Here is a 27,084-nt window from a genome sequence, read left to right as displayed (position 1 = left end):
TCAAAAATTCAAACTTAAGGATTGTATTTTTAAGTTACCCAGTTTTGTAACTTTATATGATTAAAACCCCCGATTCTTTCACTTCTGTATAATGAAAAAGCATGCCTCATGGCTAGATTGTTAATAGTTTCGTTGAGACATTTTGCCTGGGTCCAGGTGGCTGCTTCTGTGGTATAAAACTAGTGACTTGTTATCTTGGTTTTATGGCGGATTACATGTACTGTGCAGGCCATCTTGCAGTGAAGTCAGAAGGTCCTCTATGGATGCAAGAGTCTGCCTCCATAGTTCTCAGAAAAGTTAAAGACTTCATGCCAGGGTAAGACCTGAAAAGTTAAACTTTTTTTATGCCACTGGCTTCTTGCGTATAAAAATGGAGAAGCCTCTTTTCTAAGATATGGCTAACAGTTGTCTTTAAAATAACCTGTACTGAGATCATCATGGGCAAGGTCATGTAAAATTGCAACTAGTTTCACCCAACTTAAGAGATAGAAGACAAGAAATAAATCAGCTCTTTTTGGGAAATGCGTAGTAGGTAACAAACACGTTGGTATGTGGCAGAAGATACAGTATAATTTTTTCATACCATTAATTCTAGCTGTTTAATCTAGTAGTTGTTACAATGCAGTTAACTCGGCTCCATAATACCTTAAATCAAACCTTTTAATAGACAGTAACAAATTGTTCTTGTAATTATCTCTGATTTGAATTTAAACAAATTGTTAAATGTCATTCATGTTAAAAGCTGTATTCCAGGATACAATTGTACAAAGAAGGGGAGGCAGATCCGAGTTCACTCTGACTAGCTTTGAATGGTTGAGATTGTGTTACTGTAGCATTGGTCACTCAGTGCCTGACATACTCTACATCTTAGCTGGTTCTTCAGGTTTGGCACAGAATCAGATGAGCATATAGTTCATAATTCCAGGCTTGTGCAAGCAAAGAAGCTTCTGTCTGTTCACCACTGTGCACAGGTGGACACTTATGAAGGTCAGAATGTGGGTGAAGAAAACCAGGTTAATGCAAAAGCATTGCTCGACTTGTTTATTTTCCCCCTCTTACTGTCCTTGGGTATTAGGAGGCGACATGTACAGGTGGCTTGAAAATCTGCCAAAACAAGTCTAAGCCTATTGAGAAAGCAGTCATTCAAGTACGAGTTGTTTTCTTCTCAAGGGCTTTCCTTTCAAACCTTTTATTGGACCCCAAGATGGTGTCTTGGCATGTGTTAGTAACTCGCTCACTGGAAAACCAGCTTCTTTGGAAAGTAGCGTCTTAGCTTGTGACTACTAGCAGCTTCTCTACAATTCCATGCATGTGTTGAACGTTTTGCTTTAAATTTTAATTTTTTTCCCTGATGTTACTTAATCCGTTAAACTTTGTAGTGTCTTGGTTTGCTTTTTCCGTCTTTAATGATGGCAGTACATGTGTCCAACCAGAACTAGCGATTGCTGTGATGTGTGCATTTGACTCCAGGTTGTCTAGTTTCGATGTTGCCATTCCTGTTTGCTTGTAGTGACTGGGTATAAGAAAAATAAAGTACGGTGTCTAGTATAAAGTGAAGCATTTGCCATGGTTTTCAAGCTGTGATTTTAAGCTTTTTGTTTCACTTATCTAACCTATTACTCTGGTGTGTTCAAGAATGTGCAGAAAAAAAATAAGGTTCTTTTGTGGCTTCATTTCTATTATATGAACTACTTTTCTCATTTTTTTTAATAGGTTGTTAGATCTCTGAATTTGGAAACACTTTGTTATCATGCACGTATCCCTGAGTAACACTGTTGTAAAAATGGGACAAGAATTTGAGGCAAAACTGTGAGCTTTAAAATAAATAAAAAAAGGAAAAGAAAAGAGGATTTTTTAGTTTTAAACGTAGGGTAGCATTGTTACAGTTTTCAGATGAAACCCTATTTGAATTTCCTGGTGTATGCGGCAGATAGGGGTTGTGTTGGAAAATGAAAATAATCTGAAAGAAGTGGAAGTGATGTGAAAGGAAGTAGATGAATGTCTTATTTATAAGTCTTCCTTTATACGTGTATATTCTCTGTGCTGACAAGTTCAGATATTGTTCCAAAAACCTTGTTGTATGGATAAAACTGATACTGTTGAAATGAAAGAAAACGTCTATACATATAAGCTGTAGTTTAAAAAATGCTATCTCAAAGATTATAATACTTAGCAGCATTTGCGTATGTTTTTGCCTATTTTATATGCATATAGATATTTATTTCTCCTTGCCAGAGGAATTTCTAAAATACTGCATTGTTACTTTTCCAATCTAGAACAAAGAGAATGTCTCTGTTGTTATTACTGATCTCAGCATTAGAATGGAATCTGGAGAAAATTCAGATGTGAGCAAGTTTGTGGAAAGGTAAGGTGGAGTTTTTTGCTTAAAGGAAGTTATTGTATGGGATATCTGATACTAAATGCAATACTGCATTTTCACGTAAATTGCTGGCAGTCAGTTTGTTTGTTTGGTAATGTACTGTTAGCCCAACCTAAACACTTGTGATCCCTTGTCTGTATCCTTCTGGAGAGAAGATGAAGTATATATAACTTAAGCCCTGAAAGGACCATGACAAATTCATGTTAAACAAAAATGGGTTTTTGCCTATTATCTGTTTTAGCTGTTTCAAAATTGTTTCGGAGAAAGATTTTACAAGGTAGTTTCAGCTATTGCATTTTAATATATATAATCAACACGTGAACTGTTAACTCAAATGTGTATGTGAGTTGCAGCTGTCCAGTGTGCGTGAGTAATGGATAAAGTGTACATCCAGAACCGCTCTTCAATACTTGCCTGTTTCTTAATGCTCTGCTCACCATTCTGTTTCTGTTCTTTGCATCAAGATTTTTTTTCACTGATATTTTAAAAACAATAGAATTTGTAAACAAAGACCTGGAATAGTGTATTTGTGCAGTGGCTTAAGAAAACATATATACTGGAACTTAAGCATGTAAGTGAACGCTACTTTTTGATTATTTTCTGGAGGATAGGAGTTTCTTGTGGTAATGATCAAAGTATTTGTCTGCAGTATTCCACTGTGAAATCTGCTAGCAAACTATTCTGAGAACAAATCATTATTAATTATTATTGGGTAGTTGGTTTAATCTTAGTCCTGTTCTTTAAGTGATTTCTTTTGTTTTATATTATTTTTTTAGATTTGGGGAGGGAGAGGGAATGCAAGTAGATGGGTGAAAAGAAAGGCCTATTGAGTTACCTCAGGCTTTGTTATTCTACACTAAAAGCCAAATTTTTTGTTTAGATACTTTGTAATTTCCATACAAATCTACTAAAGCTAGTAGTATAACTGAGAATAGTAGGTAACTGCTCTCAAGAAGCAGGATTTAGAAAAGGAAATTACCCTGTTTTCTTAATTATCATGTTCTTGACAGCAGAAGTGTCTTGGAACTTAATAGTCATACTGGAAAGGAATGCGTTGAAATAGCGGTAGGCTGTATTTCATCATGGCTTGAGCACTGCTATATTTTCCCTGTCTTTTCACTGCCCTGGTCCTTTTCCACATTACGCCAGTATTCTTAAGTAAACATGTTTTCGTGAATGATAGAAGATGAATTAAGGCTTTGCTGTCAGTAAAGCAAGCAGTTCTTTTTCCTTAGCCTCTCTCTGCGTGTACCATCTGTTCTCTATGTGTCAGTGTATATACTCTTGAATCCACATGGCAAAAAGAATCAGCGCAGTCATTTGGATGAAAAAGTAATTGGGTTGGGGGGATAGGTTGGAAACCCTACCTTGCCGCCCCCCCGCTGCACCCCCCCCCCGCCTTTCAAATTTCATTTTTTTCTGTTTGACTTGTCCTGCAACGTCACAGTGCTTGTTGCTGACCTAATGCAAGTAAGTGTGTGGCCAGAGTGGGGCTGCTGTTGACCATGTTTGTTTTGACAGCAGCCGCTGTTAGATTGATTTAATCCGGTTATGTGACTTCCATTTGTGGCTTGTTTTCTCAGTTACTATATTAATCTATTTCTTGTTTCTTTAAAACTTAATCCCCTTTTTTCATGTCTAGTTTCAGACTTTTCCCAACTAGCCCTTTATTCTTCAGTCCACTGGCTGTTCTTAGAGTCTTGATTCCTACCTCTTCCTGTCCTTTCGCTTCATTCTTGACCAGCTAAATCCAGTCTCCCTTTGTATTGTTTGGTTTTCTTCATCCTCCCTACTGGTTTCTATTTCCTTCTTTTACCTCCTTGGCCCAGTCTTGCCATATTCATTTTCTAGCTCTGTTCAGTTTTCTTTACTGGCCTGGCTTTTTTTCCTCCTCAGCTTTCTAATTTTTTTGGCTTCAGTTTTCGTAATGCATGACAGAAAAGGGTCTTTAAGAGCACCAGAGTTAAAAACTTGGCATTCAGTTGTAATTCCCAATCCCATTCTGCTTTGGGAGAAAACGGGGGAATGCTAGAACACTTGAGCAACGTGTTTTTAAAAGAAACAAAATTCAGCAGTCTATTTTCAACCAGGTACTGCTACAATATATAATACCTATTTTTAGAAAATGTACCATTCCTTAGATATGTTGTGACGATAAAATAGGTATGCAAATGGAATCCCAATATTTAGTCTTCTGTTTTGGGATTTTACTTGAGTGCCCTCTGCATCAGTTATCACTTATGTTATACTTTATTATTTTTGAGGACTACAATAATCTTAAGTATTGTCAAGATTTTTTTTTCTTTTTTTTACTTTGCTTGGTATCTGATCAGTTGTTGGGTCAGTTAACTATTGCATGGATTACTTGGTCAAATAGGAGGTTTTAGACAGTTTGAAAACTGCTCCTATTTTTTACTAACTAGTTAAAATTTACAAGTCAGGGTGAAGGATTTAGAGAAAGCCTGCATTATATTAAACACTGCTTAAACGAGGTATCTTGGAAATGAGGGGAAGCATGAATTCTTCCCACAGCTGTTAAGAGTCATTGTTTGGGTTTATATGCTAATACAAGAAGTCTTACATACTGCAGTGAGTTAAAGTAGATTTCCTCCCTTAAAATAACTAAAGAAGTTTATTAAAGGAGCCTTAAATACTTCTACAACAATTAAGTATCTTACAGATTTTTGTGGTTTGTTGGTTTTTTTGTAAGAGTGAAAGGGTGTTTGGATGAAGGGCGTGTGATTTTAACCTGATACAGAGTTACTCTCTGCCTGAGTGTGCTTTTTGCTGGTTTTGGATGACTTCTCTGTAGCATGGATGTTGGCTTTGGAGATGAGTGTTTTCTGCTCGTAGTGGATGTTTTTTCTTTTAAAATCTGGTGACACTTTGTAATGTTAAATTCTTTCAAATAATAATAATAAAAAAAGAGGCTTACATTTTAGTGCGCACTTTCTTAGTACTTTGTTATTTTATACCAAGTTTTCTTGGTATTTTAGTGTTTGTTGTAGTTGGCTGCAGCATTAGGAATTAGCTAACTTAAACAATAATTCCTAATTAGCCTATGTGTATTTTAAGAGCTATGAAACCGTTAACTGAAATGGTGCTTTTATGCAGTCTTTCTCCCTTGCCAATACAAAAAAGCATGTATATTACATATATCTGTGCATGTCAACACAGATTTTTCCCCTTTTTACACACTGAATCCAGTTTCCTATTTTAAATTTAGCCAATGCTGTATCTGTACAAGAGAAGTATCTACTCAGATATAATCGGTACACTAACTTTTGCATTTGAAACTGGTTCTTTGAACTTGTTAGCCAAAACTATCTCTTTCTGCTTGGCAATCTAGCCTTGAAATTTTTCATCTGCTATATCACTTGAAGGTGAATCTGAGAAGAAAAAAAGAAGTAAAAAAACCCGAAAGACATAATGCTAAAACAAGGTCATGTGGTTTGTGATAGTATTTTTGAATTGCATAAAAGTGGATACACATCAAAATTGCCAGTTTTTTTCAAAGGAGTCTTAAGTATGTAGTTTTGTAACAAAGTTTTGTGTTGGTCCTCTTACATGTTATGTAGATTTAGAAATCACATTGCAGTATGTGTACAATCATGTTCACTAGACAGTAAGATGTGGGCAGTCATTACTGTCTTGATTTTTGCTATAGTATGTGTAGATTTTTATATGTACAATTTTGAGTTGTGTGAAAAAAAGCTTTCCAGAACATGGAGCTAATCAGCTGTTGTAAATCAGTATGGGTCTGCGTCCTTCCAGGGACTCGATTTTGCCTGTGCTGCCAGTGTTTTTTTCATCTTGGCCTGATTTTGTTGGCAGCTGTGACTACTGTGGTAACTTCCTTTAATGACGCTGTTCTTTCCAGGCTAGGATAAAACTTGTTTGGCTTTTCTTTTACATTTCAATATCTGAATGAACTTAATGTATTTTTTCCAGTTTGGTTTTGTAATGTGTTAGGGGTTGCTGTTCCTGTATATTAAATAGAACTGGATCTGAGGCACAGTTCTCCCTTGAGTGGCTGAAGTGACTTGGTGTAATACCACTGTTGCAACTGTTCTGTTAAATGGCCTTAACTTTCTGTTCTCAACTGTTGTGAAAATCCAAAAAGAATAGCGAATCTCAAACAGAAAGGATGTTAAAAGTCAAATTTATGTGTAGAATTTGGATCTTTTGTACCTTTCTGAAATACTTGACTTACATTTGGGAGTATCTTCCTTGGTCAGGTTTTGCAAACTTGTAAAATCCTGTATTAGTAATTGAAATAATTATTTATTTTCAAAGCAGTGCTTGCCAGGTATGTTTTGATAATGGCTAATAGTCTGTTTCATTTGACTGTGGCTTCATATCAAGAATTATATGAAACTGTTGATCCTTATAAATCATGTTGCTTCAGGTATTCTGACACTTAGCTGTTGTGGAATTTTGCATTCTTGCCACATTTCTTCAGTAAAAACTGCACACCCTTTACGAGTGTTTTTCCTCCCTCTTACTGACAACACTGGATGGATGGTTGGCTGTTTGGGAGTTTTGTTCATCTTATATTGTCTCTTTTCCTTTCTCTTTCCTGATCCTTATGTTACAAGAAATGTGAAAAATAAATATTTTTTCTGTTGTGTTTTTCTAAAAAGAAACCCCTCCAAGACAAATCCTTCCCTGTTAAACCAGCTCCCACCTGTTTCTCTAATCTGTCTTTAATACAATTATCCCTTGTAACTGCTGTCTGTTTCCTCTTTTGATTAGAGCGGAGAAGCATTAGGTATGCTCTTAAAGGTTGCTGTCACTGGGTTGCTAACAATAAAGAGGGTACGGTCTGTTCAGTTCCTGATTTCTGCAAACTCTCTACTTCTGTAATGGCACCTATTTTAAGTTAATAGATCTCTTAATTCAAATGGTTCTAATCCTAATTTTTCTAAGGCAGGTTTTTGCCTGTTACTGATTTCCAGTACCTTGATTTCCTTTCTTGGTGTCCTGGTTTCAGCTGGGACAGAGTTAATTTTCTTCTTAGTAGCTGGTGCAGTGCTGTATTTTGGATTTGGTGTGAGAACAATGTGGGTAACAGGCTGATGGTTTTGGTTGTTGTTAGGCAATGTTTATACAAAGTCAAGGACTTTTCAGGTTCTTGGGCCCTGCCAGCCAGAGGACTGGAGGGGCAGGGGAAATTGGGAGGCGACACAGCAGACCCGAACTAGCCGAAGGAGTATTCCATACCATTGAACATCATGCTGAGTATATAAGCTGGGAGAAGAAGGAGGAAGGGAGGGACAACCCTTATGCGTGATGGAGCCCAGCTTTCCTGGAGATGGCTGAACACCTGCCTGCCGGGGGGAAGTAGTGAATTAATTCCTTGTTCTGCTTTTCTTCTGTGTGTGTGGCTTTTGCTTTAACAATTAAACTGTCTTTATCTCAATCCATGAGTTTTCTCACTTTTACTATTCTCTCCTCCATCCTGCTGTGGGGGGAGTGAGCAAGTGGCTGGGGTTGCCATGACAGTTGGAAACATGAACAGTGGGATTGAGCCCACCATCAGCAACTTTGCCAATGCCACCCAGTTGTGTGGTGGGGTCAATGTGCTGGAGGGAAGGGGTTCCACCTAGAGGGACCTTGACAGGCTTGAGAGGTGGGCCTGTGTGAATCTCATGAAGTTCAGTCAGGCCAAGTGCAAGTTCCTGCATGTGGGTCAGGGCAATCTCCAAGCACAAATACAGGCTGGTCAGAGAATGGATTGAGAGCAGCCCCTCAGAGAAAGACTTGGGGGGGTTGATTGAGGAGAAGCTCACCCTGGCCTGGCACTGTGCCCCGGCACCCAGAGAGCCAACCCAACCCTGGGCTGCACCAAGAGCAGAGTGGCCAGAGGGTGGGGGAGGGGGTCCTCCCCCTCTACTCCGCTCGCCAGACCCCCCCTGCAGCACTGTACTCGGCTCTGGGGCTCCCAGTGTAAGAAGGACATGGACCTGTTGGAGCCAATCCAGAGGAGGACCACGAAGGTGCTCAGAGGGCTGGGGCAGCTCTGCTGTGCAGACAGGCTGAGGGAGTCGGGGTTGCTCAGCCTGGAGAAGAGAAGGCTCCAGGGAGACCTTGTAGCAGCCTGGCAGTACCTCAGGGGGCTACAGGAAAGCCGGGGGGAAGATGTTTTGCAAGGGCATGTAGCAACAGGATGAGGGGGAAAGCCTTTAAACTGAAAGGGGGTAATTTAGATTAGACACGAGGAAGACCTTTCCCATGAGGGCGGCGAGGCGCTGGAACACATTGCCCAGGGCAGCTGTGGGTGCCCCGACCCTGGCAGGGCTCAGGGCCAGGCTGGATGGGGCTGGGAGCCACCGGGGCTGGGGGGAGGTGGCCCTGCCTGTGGCGGGGGGGCTGGGACTGGGTGATCTTTAAGGTCCCTTCCAGCCCAACGCAGTCTATGATTCCATTATTCATTCTTCTGTTGTTTCCTGCCTTCCTGGGCTGTCTCAGAGTGAATGTAATGGTGTACTTATACTAAAAATGTTGTGCTTGTATGCATCACAGTTAATATAGAAACTAATACAGTATTGCTAGGAGGACAAAATAGTAAATGTATAAAGAAAGTAATTTGTGTCAGTTACTGAAGTAGAAAAGCATATAACTTATTTTTGCTAGCAAACAACTTTTGTAAACCAAATTTAATGGTGTAAGGCAATGTACCAGCTCCAGTGCTTGATGCATTGCAACTTCTGTTGCATGTAAAATCATTACTTCCATGTAGACTGATGAAAAATAGCAGTGATACCTCTCAGTCCCAGTTAGCGCAACATGTTATTCTTCAGTGTCAGTCTGTTGTTTTGCTATCCTATTCAATAGGACTAATTGTGTCATGAGCAGCTTTTATTTTCAAAACTGTATGTATTTTTCCCCATCTGCAAGAATGGATAGTTGATCAGCCATGTAGCTTTCCATGATTCTGTACTTTATGCAGTGTTTGGAACTTCTTTGGAAATTACTCCAGCAGTAATTTAATTTATTTTTTGTTTCTTTGGGACTGGGAACTTCTATTTGTTTCTTTAGATGCCGTAAATATTTAATTTTGAAATTATATTGAAGCTTAAATGATTTAACTTTTGTGTGTATGAAACAAGTACAGGTAGGAAATAAACATCCTTATGTTCAAAGTGCAAAATCTGTATTTCTTCTATGCGTGTGGTTCTGTTTTTAACTTTACTTGAGCAGCGCAGTTCTGGAGTTATAATCTCTTAGGTTTAGCTGGCACCATGTATTGTTGCCTCTGTTAACTATTGTCAGGTGAAATGGAAAAAACTTATTTTACTAAGCATGGAATCATTGTCCATAAACATTTTCACTGATGCTGTTCAATTACTCTGAAACTGACAAAGCTAAAACTATAGGAACTTCTTTTATTTCTCTTATGTTTTGCTTCTTGTATTAAAAATTCCTCAAAAATGCCAAAAAAGTAAAATGACTACTGCTGACCTTTCTGTTTTCAGAGGCAATATGGATCAAAACCTAGTATTTGCAATAACATTGCATTTGAGTTATTTCCTTGCCAGAATAGCACTGATGTGTTTGTCATGTGATACAGCTGTAAGCTCTACTGAACCCAAACCCATACTGGCTAAGCGCAAATCAGCAAAGGTGCATCTGCACTGTTAGCAGGACATAAAATTCCAAGACAATTTATTAGTGCAAATGTAGGATCATTTGTATGAATGAAGCCATAACATATTCACATGCAGCTGAACAGCTAAATCATGAGGGAGCCCAAAACTGTAGAAATACTGAGGGGTGTTCTGCAAGAATCGGCTCAACTCTCCAGTCTTACTTATTTCTGTTTGTGATGGGCTTGGCACTAAGATCTCTGCACTCCACTTCTCAGATACAGATTTATTGGCACCGCTCTCCACTGTCCTGGCCCACTCCATAATTAACAGGAATATCACTAGCTTCCTTAATAGCAGATGAATCAAGTTTTAAATGTATAACAAGTTTTGCTTTAGATTTCATCTATGATCTAACGAACAGGCTGCCTTGCTTAATGAAGTTTCAAGGCTAAATTTGAAACGCTGAATGTGATGCAGGCAGAGGCAGATAACAAAATCATGTAAAGATTTTGTTAACTAGGATAAAATACTCTCAGGAATATTCAAAGCTTAGTGACTCAATTTGGTAAATCTTAACAGTTTTGTAGATTAAAGTTTTACTATGCAACATCTTGGAATTTGTTTAGAAAACAAGAGTATTAGACAAATGGTCATAAAGTCAAACTAAGATTTCTACAGGTGACTACTTTGTGAAGTTACCACATTTACATTTAAGGGTAACTTTATTGCTGCTGTCTCGTGATGCAGCTGTAAGCTCTACTGAACCCAAACCCATACTGACTAAGTGCAAATCAGTAAAGGTGCATCTGCACTGTTAGCAGAACATCAGATTCCAAGACAATTTAATTTTCCAAAACAAGGATCATTTGTATAATTAGTTGAAAGTACTGGTTTGTAAATGAATTGGTCAATATTTTTTTTTCTATACATCTATGTTACAATTAATCTATACTACAGGGTTTTTTTCTTCCTATTTGGGGATGAGGGTGGTGATTTCTGGCTTCAAATTCAAACAACACTGATCACAAATTCTTCAAGGAAAAAGTGCACGTTTTAGGCTATAGAATTGTTACATCTGACTAGTGCTGTTTGGGTTAAAAAATACATTTTTCTGTTGTAGAGCTGAAGAATGTGGCAATCTCTTAACATTTTTCAGAAGCTTTTCATCTTATGCTGAGTGGTATGAACATCGTAGATGCACCTTCCGACATTTCAAGGTAGTGTCTGTCAAGCCTTTATGTATCGATACTGTGTTTAGTTCTTTAAGTAGTTTGTGAAGACAGAGCAATGGAGGTGGAATTAGCGCTCTTTAGCAGAGTATGGGAATCATAATTTTGTATGTTGTGGAGAAGAGAATATTAGTTAAAGATTTTTGTGCTGTGTTCAAGTGGTAATGCCTTTGTCTTGTTTTTTACTATGCTATTTCTGTGTTACTTGTACGTGGGGGCCAATAAGAATATCTGTGCCTTTCTGTGGGGGTATAAGAGTTTTTCATTGGTATTATGTCTAATTCTGGACAAAAAACAGGCAAAAGAAGAAGTTAAAAGAAAATTAAATTTGTAGTCTTTGGCATTTAAATGTTAGTTCTGAAGGACTGGATCTGTCTCCAAAAATGTGGTAACATGCGTTTGGATGACAGCACTTTCAGTTCTGTTTCACTTGATTAGGAAATAAATTGTTCTGCACTTTTAGCTAGAACATAGTATTTGAACTTGGTTTTAAATTACTATTATTTGGTTTGTTTGCTTTGTCTTTGTACTGATTTAAAGATAAAGAGCTAATCCTTGGAGTAAAAATACTGCAGTCTTATGGACAGAACATCTTATACGAAGCTTAATATTAGAGGAGGATGTTTAGCTGCTTAATTGTGTGTGAATTTTAGTTCAGTTTTATTAAGTTCAAGCATTTACTGTCATTAAACTCAGCACTATCGTTACTTTTCAGCTGTAGCATGAAGTGGGTACTGGTTCATTTCCCATTTTTTGAATCTTTTAGGCCTTTCAAATTTCTGTGCTAAATTAATCAATTTCTATTATCAAATTAACCAGATTAAAGAAAAAAATACTAATTTCTCATAATATTAAAAAAAAAAATCCTATCCTCAGCTGAGTAATAAACTGATGTTGTCTAATCCTACTGGTTGTTGTTTAAGGACTTTTCTTTAATTCCTCCATAGAGAAGGCAGAGCACCAAGTGCTTTATAGCTTTGTGATATTGGGTTTTTTGATTGTTTTTTTTCCCAGCTTCACTTGGTGCTTTCTGATCCTTAGATAAGCCTTATGATAGCAGCCACTGTGGTTTCTGGGACAGTGATTCAATGAACTGTTGTAACTATTACCATTTTAAAATTCAGTACAAAAATGAAAAAAATAGACAGGAGATAGGTCTGGAGATTAATTTGAAATTGTCTTAAGCAGTTTTAAAAAGTGTTTGTGCAGACATTGAGTGTGAACAATGAAGGGATACATTCATTGCTAGAAGATGTGTGAAGATAAATTAACCGAAGATATATTACAAGTTAGTCAATATTGCACATATTCTTTCTAAAGGTGTTTTTTTTTTCATGGACAAAGATGCTATTGAGAAAGGCAAACCAATCTGGGAGAGTATTTATCAAGTATGATTGTCTGGGCTTATGATGAGTTTTTAGGCCACCTTATTTCTGCTAGCATTCGTAATGATTTCATTTAGAAATGGAAGGCTTTCTGAGGTAAGAGTATTAACAGAGGTTCAAAGATCAAATCTAACAGTTCAAATAACCAGATTGCTAACGAGAATGTGTATTTGTAACTTAAGATTCCATAGTAATGTGTGTGAAAGTGACTAGAATAATGCTTTTAACATGTGCAGCAAAACAACTGAAGAGTCTTACCCTGTAAGAGTCTGTAATCTTTGTGTATTTTTTTTCCTACCTGCTTGCTGGACTTCAAGTATGTAGGCAGGGAACTGTGCACAGTATTTGAGAGAAGACTACTTGGGGTGGAGTTTTGGATTTATAGCTTTTCTATTTTGTTACTTAAAAGAAAATTACCCAGGCTGTTAAGCGCTTCTAATGGTTTTCTCACACTGTAGTGTGAAAACAGGAAAAGTAGATTATTTTTTCTTTTTTGTTAGTTTTGGTACTTGAGAAGAAGAGAACAATGTGGAAATGATTGAGTACTTCAAATAATAATGAACATCTGAGATGAATGACAATTTTGAGTTTTAAGCATGGTTGGACAGCACTGTATTTCTAAAAAGCTGACTGTCAACATATAGCAGTTTTGTAGAGAGAGTTTTCCCAGTTAGCAAGAGCAGTGGTGGATTGGATAACTCAGATTATGCAAAAAAGCAATTGAAAATATTCATTGAATTGACTGTAAGCAGGCTTTCCTAGAAAGCAGGGGCAGATTTAGGTTGGTGTGAGCAGAGCTATGTTCAGGTGTAAGCATTTTGTGCTCTACATTGTATACTCCCTGATATTGTGGTTTAGTGGTTGTGTTTTTTTACTGAAATGTTAGTATACAACTTGTGGGCTTCACACACTCTCAAGGACTGAGCACACCATTATTGTCCTCTGCTGCTGCTCCTCCTCCTCTGTTCTACAAAGTGGTACTTTAAATAGATTTTGAAGAGGTGAGTGAAGTGTCTCAAGTCTTTTGTATGACATTACTTGTATGGCAGGTCTTGCTGTATTGCCACAATAAATATTATGTCTGCAAAATGAATTTACATCTCCAAATAACTTTCTGATCTGGATGCTCTCTTAGTTTGCGATGAGGCTGAACAGCTGAGCCATGTTTGACATTGCTGGAAAGCAGATTGTTGCATCTGGTTTTGATAAACACAAAAAAATTTTCAAGTTTTATTGGAAATACAGAACAGAAATGAGTGACAGAAAAAAAAACCAGAATGGTGTACATTCAGCTTGTTATTAGTACTGTTCACACAAACAGAAGGCAAAAAATCCCACATACTGGAGCCCTTAATGTTTTGATGAGTTAACTTGCTATGAATGGGGAAAGTAAATTAAAACCTATCAGATAATTTGTTGCCTTCATGAGGCATTCAGAGGGTACCAGTTGTCTACTTCGGTTTGCTCATCAAAATATTAAGAGCATTAATTAGTGTTACTGTTGATACTTTTTCAAAAATATATACAACATTTTAATGTAAAATTAATAATGTAGTAGTGGTTAGGTCTTAGAATGTTTACATGTGTGTATATATTACATAAATGTGCATATATTTGTGTATACACATACAATTGCTTTCATAGGAAGAGTTTTGGTGATATTTACTGATCCTATTAATACTAGAAGGAGCTGTATTTAGTCATAACACTTTGTGATGAGAATAAGATCAGAGACCACTGCTTATGTAACATTACTACACATCTAGCTGTGTTTTCTCCATCTTAGGCATTTATCAAAAGAGGAATGGGAGACTTGGTGATTTTTATATTTTCCTGGTATAAATTTGGCTTGAAGTGGGAATGTACTTCTAAATGCTTTGGGCTTTTTTTTTTTTACCATTTGGTAAAAATCTGGAAACATCAAAATTTTATGACTGACATGGGAAAATAAAAACCAAGAATTATTCTCACTGTCAGACTTGGTTCTGTTCTCAGTTGTATGAAAACAATGGAATTTCTTACTTTTTATAGCAAATAACTTAAAATATCAGGTATTGCTATGTCTGTCTTGGGTAATGGAGTCAGGACAAAAATATTTTTGTCCTGCATTTTATAATTGCATGTTCTTTCCAGAAAGATGAGCCCACAGTTGATGCTTGACAGTTACTTAAAAAGTGACTGAAACTCACTTAGGTCTCAACACACTGTGGCAGAGCATCAGTATGTTCAGAATGAAGTGTGCCCTTAATTCCCCATAGCACAAGCACTAACAAATCAAGGCTTAGCTAAATAAGATAAAACTAATACAAAATATCTTGTAAAATCAGTATTCTAGATGTAGTGATACATTATCATGCATTTGATGCTTAATTATTTCTACAAATTAGGAACCTATACTAGTTTCAAAATTAGTACAAAGTTGACCTGGTAGTAGTAACTAGCACACCTTTGGCATTCATTTATCTGAAGAGTTTACACCTGTGGTAGGTATTTGAGGGGAGAAACTGAAACTGAATGTCAGAAATGTGTAGGTAGGTAACTAAAAACATCATGCCTTGTATTAGTTATGTGTAGTTTTAGGTGAACTGACTGTTGAGGCCTGCACACATTGATTTGTGGTTTTAATATGCTGCGTGGTTTAAGGCAGTTGAGTGAAATGATGCTTGAAGTTAATGCTATTTTTAGGTTAATAATAGAATTAACTTTTTAATTTAAAGATCTGATTTGATTTTTCCCTAATGAGCGGAAGTGTTGTTGTACAAGAGTAGTTCTGTTTCTTTGCACTGATACCGAGCTGAAATCTTAATTATTTATGGGTAAACACATTAATTCAGCTTTGCTGTTAATTGTCATATTTCGTTGTCAAGAAAAAGCACTGGAATGAAGCTTGATCTACATCATCTGTTAATAATGAAGATACTTGGAGTCATACTATGCTGTACTTTCACCATTGTATTAAAAATCGGAAGCTGGTCTTGCAAAAATGACTGTTTTGAGTACAGCTGAGCAAAAATTATATATTTCAATTAAAAATACCTTTGTGTAATAATAAAATGCATCTGTAATATATATATACACACACACTCTTAAATTATTTTGAAAGCTAGAAGGATATTTAACACTTTAGAAAAGTTCCACTTGCTATGTTACTTGGTACACTGAGCCTAAATAGGAATTACTCTCATTTTCCACAGACCAAGTTTTTAAGGAAGCTTTAATGAAGTTTAGCTTTGAGAAGTTCTGTTTCTAAACATAACTTTCTTTTGTGTGCAACTTCATTCAATATAATTTTGAAGGTCAGCTGAAGAAGTTTGTTTTCAGATTAAAAAAGTGAAATTGGAATTAAGGTTTGTTTTTCCTCTGTAGCTTGCTCAATGTTTCATGCTAATCTGAAAGTAAAATGTAGTGATTGTTCTGAGTACTGGTAAAAAATACGAACAAGCAGTTACTTGTGTGATTATACCTGTGCATAAAGAATATGTGGTGAAACAGTTGAGAGGATATGTGTGTGCATATATGTATTTTTACACTTTCATTAACAGAAAAGATTCTGAAAGCATGGGTGACATTGTAACTACTAAAGAAAGTGAACATTTTGAAGTAGTTATTTTGGAGGAGAACCACATTTCAACACAGAAAAGATTCTGGGTATACAGGGAAATGGCATTAGTAAGGGAGAGGATATAAATGTGTAAACAGGAAAAAGAATGATCTTTTGTTACCATGTTTAAGTTCTAGCATGTATAATTACATAAGTAGTAGCTAGTAGTATGTTCCTACAGGCAGTGTTCTCAAGCAGGAAAAAGCATTCACATGCTTTGCCAAGAGGATCGGATTGCCTTCCATCCTTATCTCATCCATACTTGTGCGGATGTAACGTGTGTTATTAGATTTGCAGAATGTGTCATCAGTGATTGTAGTAATATTGTTGTACTGCAAAACAAAACAATTTTTTATAAATAACCACACACACACATCTATGCACACCCCCATAAATCTTGAAGAATTTTCAAATTTTAATTGTGTTCCTCTTACCCTCCCATTTTATTGCCATTGGAATATATCTGTGTATACTTTAGATACGTAAGAATCAAGTCTTTTCAAACCAATCAATGAGCTGATAAAACAATTTGAGGTTGTTGTTGTTTGAAATGTATTGTAGATAAAAGATTATAGATAAAAAAATTATTTTACCATTCTTTATCCTTGGTGTAAAGAAACTGTTGAGAAATTCTTGCATGGTAATTACCTAACAAACAACTTCTGAACTTCTGTATGGTTGTGGCCATACAGATTAGAAGTAAGTTGTTGTATTTGGAGGAGCATTAGACAACTGTAGCACAACTGCAGTGTGAACTGTTTCAAAAGACTGAATTTGGTTTGAAGTATGTAACTAATGAGGCTTCTTGTAATAGCATGTTAAGGGAATACTTCAAAAATACCTGAAGGTGAAGAATACGCAGACTTTCTGGTAAGTTAAGGGGAACAGATTCCAGTGCGTTATGTCCTAAGTAGAGATAGGCCAAATTTGTCAGCCTCTAATAGAAAGAAAAAGAGATTATTAATGCTAATACTACTTGAGGTTAAATAACTTGTGCCTGTTACAAAACATCGGTACTTTTTCTAATCACATGGAAAGCCTGTAAAGTGATCTAAAATGAAACATTCTTTTGCTATGAATTTTGATTTCTATTGTATCAAGAAACCCATAGAACAAGCTTTCTATGTTTTGGGAATGTCAGTGTCAGCTTATCGGTTATAAAACTTGAGACCACTATAAAGCTATATACTTGGGTTTTAGTGTTTATGTGGTCCTCAGAACTGTATTTGAGCCATCAGTTTTTAAACTGAGTTTTTCTTTATGTGTAAGAGAGAAAGGAAATAGGTAAGATATTTGTATATGAACGACATGAGAGAGTGAGTGTGCAAAGTAGTTACTCGAAAGTGCTTTGAAAACAAGACAAAAACTGGAAAGCTTCTTCATTGTAGTTTGTTTCTTATTTACAAAAATACAGAAAAATTCATTTGGTGGTATACTAGATAGTCTGGTTACTAAATTTATTTACTTTGGTTACCTAAACTATTGTATTTAACTTACCTTGAAAGCATTTGCTTTGATTCCTCTGCTCTTGATTCTGTTTTGGTTTGCATTAAATGTTGTTAGTTTGGGAGGTAGAACAGGAAGTTTTAGAAGTCTATTTTCAGCAAGAGACAATTCTTCCAATAACAGAAGCTTTGAAAAGGCGCCATCTTCTATTTCTTCTATCCTGTTTCCACTGAAATCAATTCGTCTCAAGGTAGCTTTACACAAAAGAAATGAAAATTTGAATATTGAATGTATAATTACATGGCAGGTGAAATGTGTGTGGTTGTATATGTTAGATGTTACGCTGTTGACTGCACCATCCAAATTGAGATCTACAAATGTAAATGGTATTAAAACATGACTAATAATCCACATCTGCATTTCCTCATGGTCTTAAATTCGAAAAATACTCTGGACCCTTCCTTTTTTCTTAAAGACAGCATGATTCCAGATATTCATAGAGTTTGTCATCTTGTAGGGTGAGATAGCTGGGAGAGAGATGTCTGTGGAGCTTTTGAAGGAAAAATAATACTTGGTCATTGAAGACTGGCTGGGATGCAGAGTCAAATTTTATTTTTAGCAATCTGCTCTTTCTCTGATTGTGTGGGAATATTAAGATGCATGCATGGGCCAAAATGGGTTTCCATATTGCCTTCATGTTTCCTGTACTAATGTAAGCTTTAAGTGATACACATACTGAAATCTAGCAAAGTATAAAATATTTCTCATTTTGGTAATCTCTGCATACTACTAAGGGACAACAACTTCAAATGTAATATCAAGTAACCAGAAATTTAAATTTGAACATTACTTACTAATATCAGCAAAATCTGAGACTGCTATCCTTTTTATTTTGTTAAATCGTGCATAAAGATAGGCTGTTTCCTTTGGCAGTGGGGGTACAGCTTCGATGTCTATTTCCTCGCAGTACACTGATCCGCTTAAACACACACAGAGCAGACAAGTAGGTAAATCTGAAAGCAAATTATTTTGAGTAGACAGTTAAAAGTTATTCAACTAACTTAAGCTTTGAATATTCAAAATAGAATTTTCTCTAGTATCTTTTAAGATTTCCCATCAGATTTTCTTAAAAAATTCTATTCACTTCAAGTTCTGAAAAAATGTAATATTCTGAAGTTTTTTGAGTTTTGTATTCATTTTATCATGCCTAATTTCCCTATGTATTGCTCTGTTCTTATCTGAGCAGGTCTTGAAAATGATCTGAATACAGTTTCATTGTTTAGTTGGCTTAGAGTATTGTGACTATGACAACTACAACTCTGACCATGTTAAATGTCATCTTATGAGCCATTCTTTTGAAATGCAAAATCCATGCAGGAGAAACATCTGGCAGTGCACATGTTTGATACTGTAATTGCATTGGAGCATTTCTGGCAGGGTTGCATATCATCTGTGTTACTCCTAGCTGCTATTTTGTCTAATCTAATAAAGAAAATTTTTTATAAAAATTCCATCAATTACGATTATATAATTACTTTAGGCAATCTGTTCCAGTTTTTTACTGAGGGTTTTTTTCTCTCTCATTTTAAATAGTGAAAGAAACTCTGTATCTTCTTTTAATGTAGTTTAAGCCCCTCATGGCTTGTCCTGTTACTCATAGACATTAGTAAAGTATTAGTCATTTCTGCTTTGCTTTAATCTTGTGTGACAGAAACACTGAAATACATATAATGAACGTGGCTTTGAATCAAGTTTAGTCACTGCTGCTATCTGATCTGCTGTGTTTTCTGTGTTGTGAGATTTTTGGGTGGCTTCCAGACTGGTCTGTCTGTAGTGTGGAGGGTGTTGTCATACTGTTAGGTGGGTTGTTACCACTACGAAGCAAAATAGGATCTTCTGCATCCAGTGAAGAGTTACAGAAGCAGCCAGTCAATACCGGGAAGCTGACCCAGTATGTGTAGTAGAGTAATTATTTTTTTTTTCTTACAGAAGTACTGCAGAGATGGGAATTGAGTGTTTGAGCTTTAGCTTTGTGAGTATAACCATTTGTTAGACTTCAGAGTTCTGCCACATTTGCCTTTTTTGATTTAGTGTCTTGTTTGTCATATGCTAGAGGGTAGGAAATGGAAAATTACTGTGAAAACTATGTTGTCACTATTTAAAAGGCAACATTTTTTATGCTTGTCTGCGACTAAAAGCTCTGGTGTTCTTACGGATTTGTTCTGCTTTTGATGAGGGCTTGTTGACAGATCCGATTTGGCAAAAACTAACCTTGATTCAAACTTTGGTAGAGGTTGACACTCCAGTGGTCCTGCTGAATCATCAGTTATCTCTGGAACTTTGTCACAGACACACTCAGAATGTGTGTGTCTTTCTTTCAGTGCCCTGTTTGGCAGACAAAAACTTTGTTCCCATCATGTTTAGAAATCATTGTGGCTTGTTAGGAGAAACCTGTATGATGTACCTCAGATCCTGTAGGAAACCTGGGCTAGTGAGAGTGAGGAATGTTCCTGATGTATTTTAACTATTGACCTCCATGATCATCGGATGTAAACTGTGAGAATAGCCAGTTATTCGAAGAAATCAATTTAGATAATTTAAGCACACCATATTTCATCATGACTTGGTTAAAATGTAGACCTTCTTGGGGTGTGTGTTTTATTTTTCTTGGTTGTCTTGTCTGACATTTTTAACTTGGGTACATCTCTACAGCAGATATGACTGGGTAAGTCTGTAGTGATTCTGATAAGCTGTGCTCTGTGTATTTGGATTCTGCCTGATGTTGCTTTAAATTTTTTCAGCCTGCTCCATCAGAAGTTAGAAGACTTTCCACAGGAGATATGAAAGATATTAAGAAGTGAAAAGATTAATTCTATATCCCTTGTCATCCTTTGTATCTTAAATTTTCATATTAAAATAAGTTCTTTTGGAGAGTTTAAATATTACAGTGTTCATATCAATTAACTTACTTGTATCCTTTGTTGGTGGTACATTGCGTTCGCTGTCATCCCCTTGCAGGCTTAGGGCAGTGTCAAGAGAAACATTTGTTCCATCCTTTGTGTGAGAGCAAATTTTATTTTAAAAAACAAACAGCAAACAAAAAACTACAGGGTATTGCAAGGATCTGAAATAGCATGTCTCTTAAAAATGATTTCTATGACATTTAATTTTTAAAATACTTTTAGATGTGGGATGAGTAATTTGACATATTATCCCTTTTGTACATAAGCTATTACCTTAAAGGCAAAAAGGGAAGGGGGTGCTGCTAGTGTTCTTTAGAAAAGTAAAGTTCTTTATGAGAGAGCAGCAGACATAAAAATAGAAAATATAGACTATGTGGTGGGGAAGGAGTATGGGAGTGATGGGTGTCCACAAAAACCTGGAGTTCTGAAAACAGAAGATTTTGCGCATCATGCAAAATTTGATAGGGTTCTTGTGGATATAGGTTGTATTTTTTTGTTTTACTGAAATAAGCTCTGTAAAATAACATCTCCTTGCATTTAAAGTTGAGATAGGCATTACATCTTTTCAGTTGCAGGACAACTTAGTTTGTAAACATATTCCTTTCAGGTATTGGATGAAATTTAGCAATTCATTTCCATTATTTAAGTATATTAAGTATTTAAGTCTGGTTTAGGAGGTGGGCTGCTAACAGGAAGGACCTTTTGTGATGTAGAAAGTTGTAGTCAGGTTTTCATTGAATACTGTTGGAATTTCAGATAATTACACACTATTTCTAGCATTATACATCCAGTGAGTTATACTGTGATCTGTATGCCTTCAAATTAAGGAGGGGGGTTAGGTTGACTGGCAGTTGTTCTTGGCTAGCATAATTAATTGTCTTTTTTTGATGGGGAATATCTGTAGGATAGAGTGAGACCTTATGTTTTTTGGTCTGTGTGGCTATTGAAAACACACGGAGAAAAGTACAGTGTCGGGTGTGGAAAATACTTTTTCTTTAAATGTGCCTAAGGATCAGGCCTTGGCAGGAGTTCAGTCCTCTATTGAAGAGAGCTTCTTATACACTATGAGTGCTCACAAGAGAAATGGTGGTTTTTTTAATTATTTTTTTTTAATTCCCCTTCAGATATGTATCACACAGATAGGTCATCTACAAGAGCAGTGTGAATATAACACTATTGATACTGACTTTGTTTTATTTAATATTTAGTTGCTTATACTTTTCTGTGGGAATTTTTGTATTCTGCAAAATAAACCCCTCAAATTTTACCAAGCTGAGAAACAAATATCTTGGCCAGCCTCTGTCATTTTGACCCCTTTTTAGCCTGTGGATCATCCATTCCTTGGCTTTTCCCTGCATCTGTCTGTCTAGACTATGGCTCTTTTTTCTGTCTCATTTGGGATAGGTTGGTTTGCTTTAGTAAGACTTTCACACCCAAGTTAGAACGCTGGCAATGGTTTAGCAGTTGTAGCATGAAACTTCTGTGTAGGGTAAGGACTTTTTGCAGTGTTGGGTGGAGGGAAGCTGTGGGGGTGGTGAGCTAGACTAAAACAAGCAGCAAATCTTACAGAAGGTTTCTGCAAAAAATATTTAGCTTGCATAGATAATACTGATTAGGCATGTGAAGACATGGTTCTTGACTAAGGTATCCATGCCAGTAGACTTCTGTGTACATAGACTTAGAACAACTGCACTTTTGTTGTTGTAGCTTGTTTGGCTCATAAGGGAGATGCTTAATTTGCTTGTATGAAAACATGTTCGCTGACATAGAAACCTACACCTGGTACAGATATGCTAGTACAGTAGCCCACTTGGGTGTGATCTATGGAAGGGTATGCATGTGAGTTCCTTGCAGAATACAATGTACAACTAGTTTCTGGAAGCAGGAAATGTCAGCAAAACATAAACCTGATTATTTGCAGAATACTCATGAATCCACAAAATTAAACACAGACACCCCCCCCACACCCCTGCAAAAAAAAAGTATGAATGACCAGTGTATAGGAAGTATTTCCTGGTCAGCTATAAAAATTCCTAGCCATGGAATATCAGTGCAAAAGATTGATTGGATTATAACCACAGAAAGTTCATTACTTGCACATGTAGATAATACACTGAAGGAATATTAGCCTACTTACTTAAATTCCACCTGCCTGTTGCACTTTGCTCCACAGACATGAATTACCCATACAAAACCACATTAACATTACACATCTGAATAACAGTCTTAAAACTTCTGCAAAACAATTGGCTTATCTTTATAACACACAAAGGTCTATAAAGTTGATAGTTCATATTCAATGGAATTAATTAATCCAGGTGTGAGAGGGTGTCTAATTGGATGGTTCTACTCTGTTGAGAAAATTAAGATTTCATGGTTTTAATCTTCTAATATTTTATTCAAGACAGGTGGCTGTGGTTTCAAATAAGAATCATTATAATAAATTTTGCTTGGCTGACCTTTTCCTTAGTGGTAGACTAAAATTCACTTCATTTATTTTTTTTATCGCTAACAAAACCAGATTTCTTCTGATGTTTTATTTAAAAATCTTTTTTTCTGACTGTTCAGGCATACAGCGAGGAGTTAAATCTATCATGCAATGTTGATTTCTGACTGGGCATGTTTGAGGAAATTGTTGACGTGTAATTACAGTTAACACTTAAAATATTATGGGAGCTAGAATTTGTGCAATAAATGAATGGATTTGTTTGTGTGTCCCATGATTTAACTGGGAACGCTGGATATATTTGTTGCACATAAGGAACTGATTTATACTTTTGCAATGAAAACATGTAATTGGAGAACTGACCTGATGGAAATAATGACCAACTGCATTCCTGGAATTATCTTAAGCAGAACTGTTGGCCTTCAGAAGACCTCTAGTTTATACCACTGACAGTAGGGACTTTGATTAGTCTCTGGCACATCTATTGGCACCATTTCCTTGTAGGTATGCTCCTTATTGTTCTCTTTACTGAAACAGTAACGTATTCTTATTAGAACAATTTTAGTAATGAGTGTCATCTGATGCTATGCCTAACTAGTTAAAGTTAACATTTTTAGTATTTTTTTTTAAACTTAGTTGTGAATGGATAGCCACCATTAGTTAAGAGTCCTTTAAATGATTTATTTTTCATAGGTTTATGAAAACATGTTACTTCATCAGTGGCAGATGTCAGATTTTAAAATACCTTAGTCTTTTTTTATCTATTTGTATTACTATATATTAATATAAATATGTAGCTGCTGTTCTTAGTCTTACAGTGAAAAGCTATAATTTAATTGGAATTAGAAAAATATTAAGGTGTACAGAAGTGATTTTTCTATATGCTGCTGCAATATTTTTATAGTAAGTATTATTATACTTATTATATAATAAGTATTTTTACTTATACAAATTGTCTTTTGCTGCTGTCTTTTTTTCTTGTTTAGCAGACTACGTTATTGTAACGTGCACAGTGAATATTAATGAAAACTTCCTTTAATTTATTAATACTTGGTTGTTACCACTTTGGTTAATTTGGTATTTTCCTTGGCAACTAGACTTGGGGCAATCTTTGTTAGTTTTTCTTCCTAATCAATGTTGTATCTTGTTCTCTTGACATGTATCTCTTAGGTCCTGTGAGAGGCAGTCTGAACAGAGGTATGAGGTTTTTAACTGTCTCGGTCTGCTGAGGCTGCTGCACTTCATTTAACTCTCTGCTGGTTTTGTGTGTTCTGCTGAAGGGATCAGGCATTTATGTGGAGCAGGCAGCAGCGGAGTTCAGCATTGACCGTTTGGGGGTGCTGTGAGTGCCATGAGGTATAAACTTTATTGCTGCTTTTAAGGCTTTCAAAGTGTTAATAATGTAGGTGACCACTGCAGGACTGGATGTTCCATAGTAGTTCATGACTGCTAAACTTGAGTTGCAAAACCCCCAAGCACCCACCCCTGAAAAACCAAGGCAAAAAACTTGATAGTTTGGTAAGTCAAAAGAGAAACTGTGGTTTAGGCTGGCAGATTATATCCAATAAAAAGTACCGTTTCATGTATTACTTTGATACACGAAAAGAATTCCTAAATAAAATCACCATCCTTGTTTTTAATCAAACATACTGTGTTAATACAATGTTACTCAAACTGTTGAGCTAGTATACTAGTATATCCCATTCTTGAAACGCTTACAGCAGTAGGCACTAACTACAGCAGAGTTAAAAATGATGCTTTAGTCTTGTTTGTGAAAGCCTGTCTTTTGTGGGTTTCTCAAACTGTAGCAAGGGTAGTATTTTTGTGGTTTTAATTTGAGTGGCTTTTCCTATGTCTGAAACCACTGTATGTTTTTCTATTATTATAAGACTTCCATAAAATTGCGTACATGCATGTAACACCTTATTCATATAATGCTTAGCAATTAAAAATATTAAACTGATAATATAAATAAAATACCTTTCTTATATCCTTGGATTGCATTTCATAATCTTGTTGGATCAGGCTTCCCATGGTAACATCTGTATCATACTCATAAAAGTGGAGTGATTCTTGCTGTATAGGTGGTGCTGAATTTACCAAAGGTGCAAACACAAACAAAAAAAAAGTAGTCTGCAAAGCCTTCATTCTTGCACGGAACAATGTATCTGGCTTTCACTGAGCTGGTGAAGATCTGCTCGTGCGTTGACTATGGAGAATGCTTTCTTTGTGACGGAATGAAAATGCAATCTGTCAAAACAATATTTAAAGCCTAGAGGACTAGTTGGCAGGGGTTTCTAACGCATAAGGAGCATGGAACAACTTTTAACTCTTGATATCCTTTAATTAGACTCTACCATTATAAAAACTGTTCTTAACTTGAAAAGAAACTGGGAAATAATAAACAACATTTTCCAACTAATAAGGAAAAGATTATCTTAATTGCATTGCTTGTTTCCCAGTGTGTTGTTTTTCTTAATAGGAGGATTTTGTAAAGCATTTTATGAAATATTTTTCATGTGTGTAGCTGAACTAATTAAAATGAGAGAGGTTCAGATACATTTTTCTTGGCTGTCAAAATAATGATTGTCAAGCCTAAATGCTCTACAATAATAATAATCTTTCATTATCTTTACATTTGCAAATAAACAAGAGAAGATAACACCCCCTGAATATTTTACAGGTTGTACACTTTTCAGGCAGGGAGAGGAGGCTGTAAATATAATCTCTAAAAGATTTTAAATACATATGCAATACTACTTAAAATAAATCTTTATGCAGCATTTTTCCCCCTGTTTACTGTAATCAAGTGTTTTATTTGAGCTTTAGGTTAATATACTTTTAGGAAAAAAGTCCACCTACCGTTTTAGCAGATTCAAAGTTCTTCTGTGGCTGTCATAAAACCAGATATCCTGGTCTACAGGTTAACCTGAAGTGGGTTGATAAAAGAGTAAAGTTATGAAATTGTTGAAGTGAATACTCTCTCTAAGTTTGACAGTCTTAAATGTGCTTTCCATGGGGTAAAAATTCTTTGCCAGCATTCTTTCCCGAGGGTAAGAGGTAATATCCTGGAGCAGGGGGGTTGTACTTTGCATAATGTTTGTAAATGTTAAGTGTGTCTAGCTCATCCTACTTTTGATATTACTTGTTAAAATGGTAGCTGCCTGCTTTGCGGTGATTTATTCTTTATAATTGCTCAGGCTTTTCCTGTAAATTGAATATTAATTGTGCAAGCTAGAGATCTGTTACAAGGCATGTGTTATCCATTTTGTTTAATGGTTTAGCTAAGAGACAAAGCAGCTGCTTTCTGAGGCAGAGGTAGAGCCAAAATGTGCATATACTGTATTAGTCACATTTTATGAATAATAAAACGTTTCATTACAAGTTGTATACGTTAAGTTTCACTTAAGTATGAAATGGAAACTTTTCAGTCTGTAGAGTTCTGGAAACAAAAAATACTTTAGTATTGTGTGCGGTGCTGAGATTTTTGAGACAATTCATGTCTAAATGCTTCATTGAATGACTTGTTAGAGTTATTGAAAAATTTGTTTCACAATAAATACTTGTTATGAGTAAAGTTCTGTGTCAGTTCTATAGATAACTTAATTCTACACCTGGACAGTGTTTACTTTCATCTGAACTACAAGCAGCAGTTTTGTGGATTTCTAATGCATTTCTTCCTCCCCCATCCTTTTCCTTATTATGTATTTTTGGCAGTCACTACAAATGGGAGCCAGATGACCAACTTGAAAGTTTACAAAGTAGCTTTTTTGAGTCTTTAAAAAGAATGTAGCAATTAAATCTATTGGGAATATATTCAGATTCACATTTCCCTTTCATTTTCATTCTTTTTTTTTTTTTTTCTAGGTAGCACTGTCTGCTAGAGTAATGTTGGGGATAAACAGTGGGACCTATTTGGTTAAGTTTTCTTGTAAGTGCTGCTTTGTGTAGAAACCAGATGTCTGTAGTAAATCTGCAAATTGGAGAGTGGCTACAAGTACCCTTTGCTCTCTAAACTTTTTTCCAGTTAATAACCAGTTAC

General features: G+C 36.1%; 2 protein-coding genes across 4 annotated transcripts in view; one reads left to right on the top strand and one right to left on the bottom strand.

Moving 5' to 3' along the window:
* CENPP (centromere protein P) overlaps nt 1-27,084 on the top strand; it is a 151,513-nt gene that overhangs the window by 6,437 nt on the left and 117,992 nt on the right. For all 3 annotated transcript variants that reach the window (XM_027792371.2, XM_027792364.2, XM_027792378.2), the window contains exons 5-6: nt 2,277-2,365; nt 11,093-11,189. In XM_027792371.2, coding sequence (XP_027648172.1) covers nt 2,277-2,365; nt 11,093-11,189 — 186 coding nt within the window. The remainder of the gene's footprint in view (nt 1-2,276; nt 2,366-11,092; nt 11,190-27,084) is intronic.
* Nucleotides 13,803-25,360, bottom strand: OGN (osteoglycin). The gene is made up of 6 exons (XM_027792392.2): nt 25,023-25,360; nt 20,603-20,687; nt 18,488-18,646; nt 17,685-17,887; nt 17,029-17,124; nt 13,803-16,519 (listed from the first exon to the last, which is right to left on the bottom strand). Exons 1-6 carry the CDS (start codon nt 25,188-25,190, stop codon nt 16,349-16,351), a joined length of 882 nt encoding a protein of 293 aa, XP_027648193.1. The 5' UTR covers nt 25,191-25,360; the 3' UTR covers nt 13,803-16,348.

The sequence above is a fragment of the Falco peregrinus genome, chromosome 5 (assembly GCF_023634155.1).
Source record: "Falco peregrinus isolate bFalPer1 chromosome 5, bFalPer1.pri, whole genome shotgun sequence".
Taxonomy (NCBI): domain Eukaryota; kingdom Metazoa; phylum Chordata; class Aves; order Falconiformes; family Falconidae; genus Falco; species Falco peregrinus.
Note: the sequence above shows the minus strand (reverse complement) of the source record. Positions and strands in the feature narration are given on the sequence as shown.

Bases quoted from the DNA above. Each gene is read 5' to 3' on its own strand.
- OGN (XM_027792392.2), bottom strand. From the start codon at position 25,190: ATGAAGGCTTTGCAGACTACTTTTTTTTTGTTTGTGTTTGCACCTTTG. The intron at 18,647-20,602 runs GTAAGTTAATTG...ATTTGCTTTCAG, and splicing joins ACCACCAACAAAGGATACAA to ATTTACCTACTTGTCTGCTC. The intron at 17,125-17,684 runs GTAAGTTAAATA...TCTTTCTATTAG, and splicing joins TCAAAGCAAATGCTTTCAAG to AGGCTGACAAATTTGGCCTA.